The sequence below is a fragment of the Mesoplodon densirostris genome, chromosome 11 (assembly GCF_025265405.1).
Source record: "Mesoplodon densirostris isolate mMesDen1 chromosome 11, mMesDen1 primary haplotype, whole genome shotgun sequence".
NCBI classification, from domain to species: Eukaryota; Metazoa; Chordata; class Mammalia; order Artiodactyla; family Ziphiidae; genus Mesoplodon; species Mesoplodon densirostris.
In genome coordinates, this window is record NC_082671.1 from 105,239,986 (window position 1) to 105,252,077 (window position 12,092).

General features: G+C 35.3%; 1 protein-coding gene across 1 annotated transcript in view; it reads right to left on the reverse strand.

Annotated features, from left to right (window-relative positions):
- Positions 1–4,004: 4,004 nt before the first annotated feature.
- TRHDE (thyrotropin releasing hormone degrading enzyme) overlaps positions 4,005–12,092 on the reverse strand; it is a 405,203-nt gene continuing 397,115 nt past the window's right edge. The window contains exon 19 of the mRNA XM_060113303.1: positions 4,005–4,148. Within this exon, the coding sequence (XP_059969286.1) occupies positions 4,005–4,148 (144 nt within the window). The remainder of the gene's footprint in view (positions 4,149–12,092) is intronic.

Sequence of the window (12,092 nt, forward strand, 5' to 3'; positions counted from 1 at the left end):
TGTAGTTATCTTTCATGTTGCCCTTATTGGTTCATTATTTCTCTGTTTGTTTCATTTATTGTGATGTAAATTCCTTTAAGCCTTGTTCATCCTTTCCTTTCCTCTCAAAAAGTGTTTTGTGAAATAAAAGGTGCTCAATAAATATGTTTAATTAAATTAAATTCTGTCAGTACATAATTAGCAGTGCCAAATGATAATAATTCAGCTATGGTCTGTGATAAAGAAAAAAAACAGGTGTGGGAATCCTAATTTCCCATTATATGAGCTTTTTCTTTAATAAAGTATATGTGGTTACTTCATGGGTATATTGAGGAGAATAATTAAACTATTTTAGGTTTCTGACTTCTTAGAAAAAATTCCTTAAAATTTAATAGCCAATAGGTTTGAATTAAATATATTACTGTAAACTTCTTTAGGAATCCCTTTACTGCATCTGATATAGTACTACAGTTGCACGAAAATGGTTTTTGCATAACTTAGTCTGCACAGGTTTATAAACATTTTACTGAATATTACCTTTGCTGATTTAAATGGACATCATTTTATCTGTGGTCTGACCATCTGTTACTACAAAGTTTATCAGAGAAATCTGTGTGGAAAATAAAGCAAATTGTCAGTATTTTAAGGTCATATTTAAATAATGTTCAACAAAATATTAAAAAAAAGAAAACTATTATCAATGGGCTGTATTTTTTGTCCCAATATTTGGCTATTTACGCTGACCAAAGTGAATGCTGATGAACATTTCTTCTGGTTTGACATCATGCAAACTAGAAACACAGACTTTTTAAAAAATAATGTGACTATTGTAGCTATATTTAATCAGTATTTTGATATTGCTTCTGGTATTTGGAAAATCTCCAGTTAATGCAACTGATAGAGGTATTTCAAACATGTCTTTCTATTTTAGTTGTAGGAAGGTTTTCTTGAAGATCTCAAGTTATTGTAATTGTTCCCAAAACAACAACCATGTAATTTTAAAAAGTTCATGTTGCTACTCTGAGTCTCAGTTTTCTCATCAGACTATTAGGGCTAATATAATTTATTATGTTTTTGAAAGTAGTCAAACGAAACAGCATATGTAAAAGTTCTTTGAAAATAAATGCAGTTTATACATATATGGTTTAATCTTAGGAACCTTGTAAGATTTTACTGTTATAATATTTGTCAGTTGCACTATCAAAAAAATCTCAGTCCTATGATATAATTATCCTAGAAATAATGTAAACCAAAGTGAGTTTAACTCCCAGGTAAAATCCATGTTATTGAAACTGAAGAATAAACCTAGCATTGTAGATATTAGCCTTAGAGGTTGTGCTTGCATATGTAAAAAAACTTTAAAGATTATAGGAAAATTTTAAGGGAAAATGTGTAAAAATGGGGAAAACTTTTTATTTACAGGTTACCTAGAGATATTTAATGCTTCAGAATATTTACTAAATATTCAGTAAATATTTAGTCCTTCCTAACTGAAACCAAGTTTTGCTGTTGTACATATAATGGCACAGTAATTTTTTAAGCCTAGATTTTGGACACTTTCAACTATTTGTTATTTCATGCATGTATATGATATGTAAAACAGATAAAGAAGAGAAAATAGATAAAAACTCTATGTAGAAAATAGAATTTTATAACTTAACTACATTTTACAGAATATTCCAAGAGATGTCATTGGTCATTTTATTATTTTGAAAATATTACTTATTTAAACAACTAAAAAATGTTAATGTCTGATATCATCTTCAACATTGGAAAGGATAAGTTTTTGAAAAATATGTAGAACAAAAATTCCATCTCAATGCTATTGATACCACTATACTGTTGAACAAGTATTATATGAGGTATTGAACATTGCACATAATTATACAGTTAGGATTTGACATCATAGCTAAACCAGTTGTTCAAGGCCACTAAAATACTGAAAGAGGATTAAGATTATTAACAGTGCAGAGGAAAAGAAAACTATAAAAGCCCTTCTAATTCAAAGCTGGAAATGGTGATTTCATTCAAAAGAATGTCACAACTATTAAGAGTTTTCAGTAATTCACGACATAAAACAAGACATCCTCCTCTAATTTATTTTTTCTATTACATGAATCCAATGGTGATACAGTACATGTTTTGAACCTGCATGACATTGTGATCTTTATTATTGTTATGTTTCAGAACTTACCCCTTGAGGGTTTCACACATATTTGAAATTATATTAAATTTCATCACTTCAGATAGGTGGCATGACTTTTAGATTTTATACTAAGCATTACTCTGTGTTATTAACAACACATAGAGTATCTAAAATTAATATAGTAATTGAAGGGCTGAAAAATTTAGGTATGAGTAATAGATATTAATTGCTAAAAAGATAAAATTCAACCTTAGGTGATCCTTGTTCTATGGATTATTAAATTGTTCCTCTTTATTACAAACCTAATAAATCTATGGCTCCAGTTTCTAAAATACCTACTTTTTCCCCCAGTGTTCAGTGACTATTAGAGTTAGAACATTTCGTTCAATGATTTGCAAGATGTAGAGGAGTGGAAAACCTCAGGCAAACATAAAGTGGTCCACACACATTGGCTTATGTACACTTAGTTGTATCTGCATTTCATAACGGCAAACTTAAAATATGTTCGTTTTTGAGCATCTAAGCAACGTTTGGAGAACTGGCGTACTGCGTGAGAACACCATTTAAAAACACTTGTGTTCCATAATACAGCCAGGGAAAGACTATTCAACATTCCCAGGTAGAACAGAGCTGTCAATACTAAAGGAAAAGCTTTGCTCAAGAAAAGAAACTTTTCATCTTAACGAATGGCACACCTGGCATCGAAGGTCATAAGAATCCATTTGAGTTGTGGTCGCTGAATGGGAGATTAGATTCACACAGACACAAAGGTCAACACACAGGAAGAGTTTTAACTCTCTGCACCACCCAACATGAGATGGAGAAACAAAGAAGATGGAAAAGAAACACTTTCTCAGCACTGATAATCATTAAGTATACATAACTGTTTTATCCAATAGGAAGCTGGACCAAAATGATGACAAGGATCTATATTTACGATGTGAGGTTGCCACAGGAAAATTAGCAGAGCGTTTGTACATAGATTTTGTTTAAATTCATTTTTATGTATAGAATAGACCATTCAGGAAGTAGATGAAAAAATCTATAACAGTTGAGAAATTTAGTCAGGAAATTGTCAGGAAGGATAGTGTTGAGATAAATTCTTTGAAGCCTTTCCAAAGTTTGCATAAGTTTATAAAAAGAGATAAATTTTCTTTGAGCTGAAGAGAGTCTTTGCACAAATGCAGTGTACAACATACTATATACATATGGGGCCTCCCTATGTACATATACACATGCATAGACTATCTATATGCAGTTTTTAATGTATACACAGCTTTAACTCAAAGGAAATGAGTTAGCAGTACAATAATCATTGAAAGACAATCCAAGTGCTGAAATAAGTGACACCAATCACTTAAAGGGCTATCTCACTTCTCACATTGCCCATGACTAAGAATATAATTCCCTGTTTTAGTTTTCCTTTCATTGCATCACTGATTGTCACAGATAATCTTTGTGCTTTTGCATAATGTCAATCCCAATGTAACATATATTCACATACAACATTGGACATTTTAAATAAGCATGCTAGAACACAGGCAGGGCCATACAACCATGCACAAAATATTCTGAATATGTTTTTTCCATACTGACTGCAACGTCAACATGCACCACTATCATATTTGGTCCTGTACAGTGAGGAATGTATAGCTGAAGCAGTCATGGCTAGTTGCACTTGCAAGAGTTTCTTTAGAGAAGAACACCCAGTAGAGAAACAAAACAGAATGAATGAAACAAAAAAATCTCCCCAAACCAAAAATTAAAAAAAAAATTTCCTCCCACACGTTAACACTGAAAATCTGGCCATTTTCCTCATTCCACACAAAGCAGGTCTTCTCACAAACTTCTGAGTCGAATTGTTTTTAAGAGACACACATTAGTGTCTCAGAGCTTTTCCTAACCATTGGAAAAGCTCATCTTGATAAAGCATTTTCCAGCGTACATTGGCTTCGACAGTTTCCACAGCTCTTGAGAAGGAGGCAGCAGCTACTCCATCATAGCTCTTCATGAAGTTCCTTAGCTGGAAATAGAAATATTAAAGTAGCAAATGGACAGCACAAAGAATATGGTCAATAGTACTCTAATAACTTCGTATGGGGGCAGACAGTTACTAGACTTATTATGGTGATCATTTCATAATGTATGCAAATGTCAAATCATTATATAGTATACCTGAAACTAACACAATATTGTATTTCTACCACGTTTCAATAAAAAATATAATTTAAAAATGGTAAATACACATGTCTTCAAAAGAACTCATGTCCAACACATATAAACAAGAATCTATTTGAAGAAAAGTCACAGTCACTACAGAAGGTATATTTAATATGTGGAATCAGCTTAGTAATGAAATGGAATAAAACAGATTGTGTCCACTAGGTGTAATGTAATTTTTTTTGGAACTGAAAGGAAAAAAAGAGTGGACATTACAGTTTAAATAGCTCCAAATTCAGCTTCTTGATTCATAAATAAATATTAAGATAGACATATTTAATTTGTCTTTTCATAATAGGTTGATGGGATGGTGGTAAAGACTAGTTCTAATAACAAAGCTATCTAATGTAATAAATAGCCTTAAAATGAATATAAGGATTAAAGTTCCTCCCGCCCAGCCTGAGTGAGCCAGAGTCCCCGAAGAAGCTGCTCCTTTAACCCTGTCCTGTCTGAGCGAAGAACAGACGCCCTCCGGCGACCTACACGCAGAGGCGGGGCCAAATCCAAAGCTGAGACCCAGGAGCTGTGAGAACAAAGAAGAGAAAGGGAAACCTCTCCCAGCAGCCTCAGAAGCAGCGGATTAAAGCTCCACAATCAACTTGATGTACCCTGCATCTGTGGAATACATGAATGGACCAGAAATCATCCCAAATTGAGGAGCCCGGAGTCAGTGCTGTGCCTCTGAGGTGGGAGAGCCAACTTCAGGACACTGGTCCACAAGAGACCTCCCAGCTCCACATAATATCAAACGGCGAAAATCTTCCAGAGATCTCCATCTCAATACCAGCACCCAGCTTCACTCAACGACCAGCAAGCTACAGTGCTGAACACCCTATGCCAAACAACTAGCAAGACAGGAACACAACGCCACCCATTAGCAGAGAGGTGGCCTAAAATCATAAAAAGTCTGCAGACACCCCAAAACACACCACCAGACGTGGACCTGCCCACCAGAAAGACAAGATCCAGCCTCACCCACCAGAACACAGGCACTAGTCCCCTCCACCAGGAAGCCTACACAACCCACTAAACCAACCTTAGCCACTGGGGACAGACACCAAAAACAACGGGAACTACGAACCTGCAGCCTGCAAAAAGGAGACCCCAAACACAGTAACATAAGCAAAATGAGAAGACAGAAAAACACACAGCAGGAGAAGGAGCAAGATAAAAACCCACCAGACCTAACAAATGAAGAGGTAATAGGCAGTCTACCTGAAAAAGAATTCAGAATAATGATGGTAAAGATGATCCAAGATTCTGTTTCCCAGATCCAAAATCTTGGAAATAGAATAGACAAAATGCAAGAAACAGTTAACAAGGACCTAGAAGAACTAAAGATGAATCAAGCATCGATTAAAAACACAATAAATGAAATAAAAAATACTCTAGATGGGATCAATAGCAGAATAACTGAGGCAGAAGAATGGATAAGTGAGATGGAAGATAAAATAGTGGAAATAACTGCTGCAGAGCAAAATAAAGAAAAAAATATGAAAAGAACAGAGGACAGTCTCAGAGACCTCTGGGACAACATTAAACGCACCAACATTCGAATTATAGGGGTTCCAGAAGAAGAAGAGAAAAAGAAAGGGACTGAGAAAATATTTGAAGAGATTATAGTTGAAAACTTCTCTAATATGGGAAAGGAAATAGTTAATCAAGTCCAGGAGGCACAGAGAGTCCCACACAGAATAAATCCAAGGAGAAATACGCCAAGACACATATTAATCAAACTGTCAAAAATTAAACACAAAGAAATCATATTAAAAGCAGCAAGGCAAAAACAACAAATAACACACAAGGGAATCCCCATCAGGATAACAGCTGATCTCTCAGCAGAAACTCTACAAGCCAGAAGGGAGTGGCAGGACATAATTAAAGTGATGAAGGAGAAAAACCTGCAACCAAGATTAATCTACCCAGCAAGGATCTCATTCAGATTTGATGGAGAAATTAAAACGTTTACAGACAAGCAAAAGCTGAGAGAGTTCAGCACCACCAAAACAGCTTTACAACAAATGCTAAAGGAAATTCTCTAGGCAAGAAACACAACAGAAGGAAAAGACCTACAATAAGGAACCCAAAACAATTAAGAAAATGGGAATAGGAACATACATATCGATAATTACCTTCAATGTAAATGGACTAAATGCTCCCACCAAAAGACACAGATTGGCTGAATGGATACAAAAACAAGACCCATATATATGCTGTCTACAAGAGACCCACTTCAGACCTAGAGACACATACAGACTGAAAGTAAGGGGATGGAAAAAGATATTCCATGCAAATGGAAACCAAAAGAAAGCTGGAGTAGCAATTCTCATATCAGACAAAATAGACTAAAACAAAGACTACTAGAAGAGACAAAGAAGGACACTACATAATGATCAAGGGATCGATCCCAGAAGAAGATATAACAATTGTAAATATTTATGCACCAAACATAGGAGCACCTCAATACATAAGGCAAATACTAACAGCCATAAAAGGAGAAATCGACAGTAACACAATCATAGTAGGGGACTTTAACACCCCACTTTCACCAATGGACAGATCATCCAAAATGAAAATAAATAAGGAAACACAAGCTTTAAATGATACATTAAACAAGATGGACTTAATTGATATTTATAGGACATTCCATCCAAAAACAACAGAATACACATTTTTCTCAAGTGCTCATGGAACATTCTCCAGGATAGATCATATCTTGGGTCACAAATCAAGCCTTGGTAAATTTAAGAAAATTGAAATTGTATCAAGTATCTTTTCTGACCACAATGCTATGAGACTAGATATCAATTACAGGAAAAGAGCTGTAAAAATTGCAAACACATGGAGGCTAAACAATACACTACTTAATAACAAAGTGATCACTGAAGAAATCAAAGGGGAAATTTAAAAATACCTAGAAACAAATGACAATGGAGACACGACGACCCAAAACCTATGGGATGCAGCAAAAGCACTTCTAAGTGGGAAGTTTATAGCAATACGATCCCACCTTAAGAAACAGGAAACATCTCGAATAAACAACCTAACCTTGCACCTAAAGCAATTAGAGAAAGAAGAACAAAAACATTCCAAAGTTAGCAGAAGGAAAGAAATCATAAAAATCAGATCAGAAATAAATGAAAAAGAAATGAAGGAAACGATAGCAAAGATCAATAAAACTAAAAGCTGGTTCTTTGAGAAGATAAACAAAATTGATAAACCATTAGCCAGACTCATCAAGAAAAAAAGAGAGAAGACTCAAATCAATAGAATTAGAAATGAAAAAGGAGAAGTAACAACTGACACTGCAGAAATACAAAAGATCATGAGAGATTACTACAAGCAACTCTATGCCAATAAAATGGACAACCTGGAAGAAATGGACAAATTCTTAGAAATGCACAACCTGCCAAGACTGAATCAGGAAGAAATAGAAAATATGAACAGACCAATCACAAGCACTGAAATTGAAACTGTGATAAAAAATCTTCCAACAAACAAAAGCCCAGGACCAGATGGCTTCACAGGTGAATTCTATCAAGCATTTAGAGAAGAGCTAACACCTATCCTTCTCAAACTCTTCCAAAATATAGCAGAGGGAGGAACACTCCCAAACTCATTCTACGAGGCCACCATCACCTTGATACCAAAACCAGACAAGGATGTCACAAAGAAAGAAAACTACAGGCCAATATCACTGATGAACATAGATGCAAAAATCCTCAACAAAATACTAGCAAACAGAATCCAACAGCACATTAAAAGGATCATACACCATGATCAAGTGGGGTTTATTCCAGGAATGCAGGGATTCTTCAATATACGCAAATCAATCAACGTGATACACCATATTAACAAATTGAAGGAGAAAAACCATATGATCATCTCAATAGATGCAGAGAAAGCTTTTGACAAAATTCAACACCCATTTATGATAAAAACCCTGCAGAAAGTAGGCATAGAGGGAACTTTCCTCAACATAATAAAGGCCATATATGACAAACCCACAGCCAGCATCGTCCTCAATGGTGAAAAACTGAAACCATTTCCACTAAGATCAGGAACAAGACAAGGTTGCCCACTCTCACCACTCTTATTCAACATAGTTTTGGAAGTTTTAGCCACAGCAATCAGAGAAGAAAAGGAAATAAAAGGAATCCAAATCGGAAAAGAAGAAGTAAAGCTGTCACTGTTTGCAGATGACATGATACTATACATAGAGAATCCTAAAGATGCTACCAGAAAACTACTAGAGCTAATCAATGAATTTGGTAAAGTTGCAGGATACAAAATTAATGCACAGAAATCTCTGGCATTCCTATATACTAATGATGAAAAATCTGAAAGTGAAATCAAGAAAACACTCCCATTTACCATTGCAATAAAAAGAATAAAATATCTAGGAATAAACCTACCTAAGGAGACAAAAGACCTGTATGCAGAAAATTATAAGACACTGATGAAAGAAATTAAAGATGATACAAATAGACGGAGAGATGTACCATGTTCTTGGATTGGAAGAATCAACATTGTGAAAATGACTCTACTACCCAAAGCAATCTACAGATTCAATGCAATCCCTATCAAACTACCACTGGCATTTTTCACAGAACTAGAGCAAAAAATTTCACAATTTGTATGGAAACACAGAAGACCCCGAATAGCCAAAGCAATCTTGCGAACAAAAAATGGAGCTGGAGGAATCAGGCTCCCCGACTTCAGACTATACTACAAAGCTACAGTAATCAAGACAGTATGGTACTGGCACAAAAACAGAAAGATAGATCAATGGAACAGGATAGAAAGCCCAGAGATAAACCCACGGACATATGGTCACCTTATCTTTGATAAAGGAGGCAGGAATGTACAGTGGAGAAAGGACAGTCTCTTCAATAAGTGGTGCTGGGAAAACTGGATAGGGACATGTAAAAGTATGAGATTAGATCACTCCCTAACACCATACACAAAAACAAGCTCAAAATGGATTAAAGACCTAAATGTAAGGACAGACACTATCAAACTCTTAGAGGAAAACATAGGCAGAACACTCTATGACATAAATCACAGCAAGATCCTTTTTGACCCACCTCCTAGAGAAATGGAAATAAAGACAAAAATAAACACATGGGACCTAATGAAACTTAAAAGCTTTTGCACAGCAAAGGAAACCATAAACAAGACCAAAAGAGAACCCTCAGAATGGGAGAAAATATTTGTAAATGAAGCAACTGACAAAGGATTAATCTCCAAAATTTATAAGCAGCTCATGCAGCTCAATAACAAAAAAACAAACAACCCAATCCAAAAATGGGCAGAAGACCTAAATAGACATTTCTCCACAGAAGATATACAGACTGCCAACAAACACATGAAAGGATGCTCAACATCTTTGCTCATTAGAGAAATGCAAATCAAAACTACAATGAGATATCATCTCACACCAGTCAGAATGGCCATCATCAAAAAATCTAGAAACAATACATGCTGGAGAGGGTGTGGGAAAAAAGAAACACTCTTGCACTGCTGGTGGGAATGTGAATTGGTACAGCCACTATGGAGAACGGTATGGAGGTTCCTTAAGAAACTACAAATAGAGCTACCATATGACCCAGCAATCCCACTACTGGGCATATACCCTGAGAAAACCATAATTCAAAAAGAGATATGTACCAAAATGTTCATAGCAGCCCTATTTACAATAGCCCAGAGATGGAAACAACCTAAGTGTCCATCATCAGATGAATGGGTAAAGAAGATGTGACACATATATACAATGGAATATTACTCAGCCATAAAAAGAAACGAAATTGAGCTATTTGTAATGAGGTGGATGGACCTAGAGTCTCTCATACAGAGTGAAGTAAGTCAGAAAGAGAAAGACAAATACTGTATGCTGACACATATATATGGAATTTAAGAAAAAAAATGTCATAAAGAACATAGGGGTAAGACAGGAATAAAGACACAGACCTACTAGAGAATGGACTTGAGGATATGGGGAGGGGGAAGGGTAAGCTGTGACAAAGTGAAAGAGCGGCATGGACATATATACACTACCAAACGTAAGGTAGATAGCTAGTGGGAAGCAGCCGCATAGCACAGGGAGATCAGCTCGGTGCTTTGTGACCGCCTGGAGGGGTGGGATAGGGAGGGTGGGAGGGAGACGCAAAAGGGAGGGGATATGAGAACATATGTATATGTATAACTGATTAAATTTGTTATAAAGCAAAAAATAATAAATAAATAAATAAGTTTTTAAAAAAAGGATTAAAGTTAACTTTTTGTGCTTAGAGAGAAAATTATTCATCTTCTCAAATAAATAGTATGAATGCCTGACACTATCTTTGATAGCAAGGAAATATCAAAATTATTGGGCGGTGGAAAAAAATGTAATGATGCTATGAAAAGTGGATGATAAATGACACTGCAATTACCTGAGCAACTAGATTTAGAAAGAATGAAGGAGGAATGTCGATTCATTTAGCTAGAGAATTTGAGCTTTAATTAAAATGTTATAATTTTTGAATGTTTTGTCATAATTTTATGGATAAAATATTTTCTCTAGGGAGTCCACATACTCTGGGAATGCTCAAGGATTTTATTTCAAGATTAAATACTAGCAGTTTTTCTCTCTGTTTGGTATGTCTTAAGAAACTGGCAACCAACCAGCAATTGCAGTGCTAATAGACATCTGAAAAATCAACTTGCAACACAGAAGTGTTATACTGTGTAATTAGTGTGGGGTGTGATTCATCACATGGTGGGCACCACATGGAGAATATGCCAGGAGAGAAATGTCATCAAGCTTGACTCAGGGATAGGGAGATACAGGGGCAGGGGAGTCATTAAAATGGAGTTAATTATACCTTTCTGAATTAATCTAGAAATTGGTTCATGGGTAGCTTGGTTTGTTTATGACAGTATTACTTTGATTACATGATACTGATGGTTTTTTTCAAAGTTTATCCTCTACTTTCCTACAAAACCTGGTGCCCTGAAGCATTAGCAGTGGAAAACCATATCTCAGAGCTATGTTCTTTATAAGACTTCAAATTCACTATGCTTTAATAACATGCAAAATATTCAATGTATTATGTAACAAAGATTTATCAGTGCTATCCTTAAAACTGATCTGACACCTGACCAGATTTACACATACAAAAGAGGATGAAAGGAAAGACTAGAATTTATTGAATACCTTCAATATTCTGGCACTGTGCCACACACCTATACCAGTGACATGTACACATAGATAAAAAGGAAGTCTAATGAAAGCATTTGAATCATATTTTTAAACTTAACTGACTAATCCAGTGATTCATTTGTATTTATATATTTATGTTCAGATTCATTCAATCTATATTCCTAAAGCAACAAATAGTACATTTTAATCTATACTTTGAATTTTGCGTTTTATTACAAAAATATGTACATTACAGTGTACATTTGTACATTACATCTGTGCATTACAGTGGCGTTATTTACATAATACAGGTCAATCAGGAAAACAAATTACAGCTACTTCTTTTAAACTATGTTCCACATTGTTACATATTTTCCTAGGCAGTCACTGAATGAATATGCCGGATAGTGATAAATGACCCTTTGGCAACTTTGACTCTGTGGAGTGTGCTCTTGGCCTTTTGACGAGGTAGAAAGCCAGCCTGAACACATGATGTAAAACTCTTAAGTCTTCCTCAAAGGCAAACTATGGGATTGACTATGAATGTGTTATTGACACAAAGAT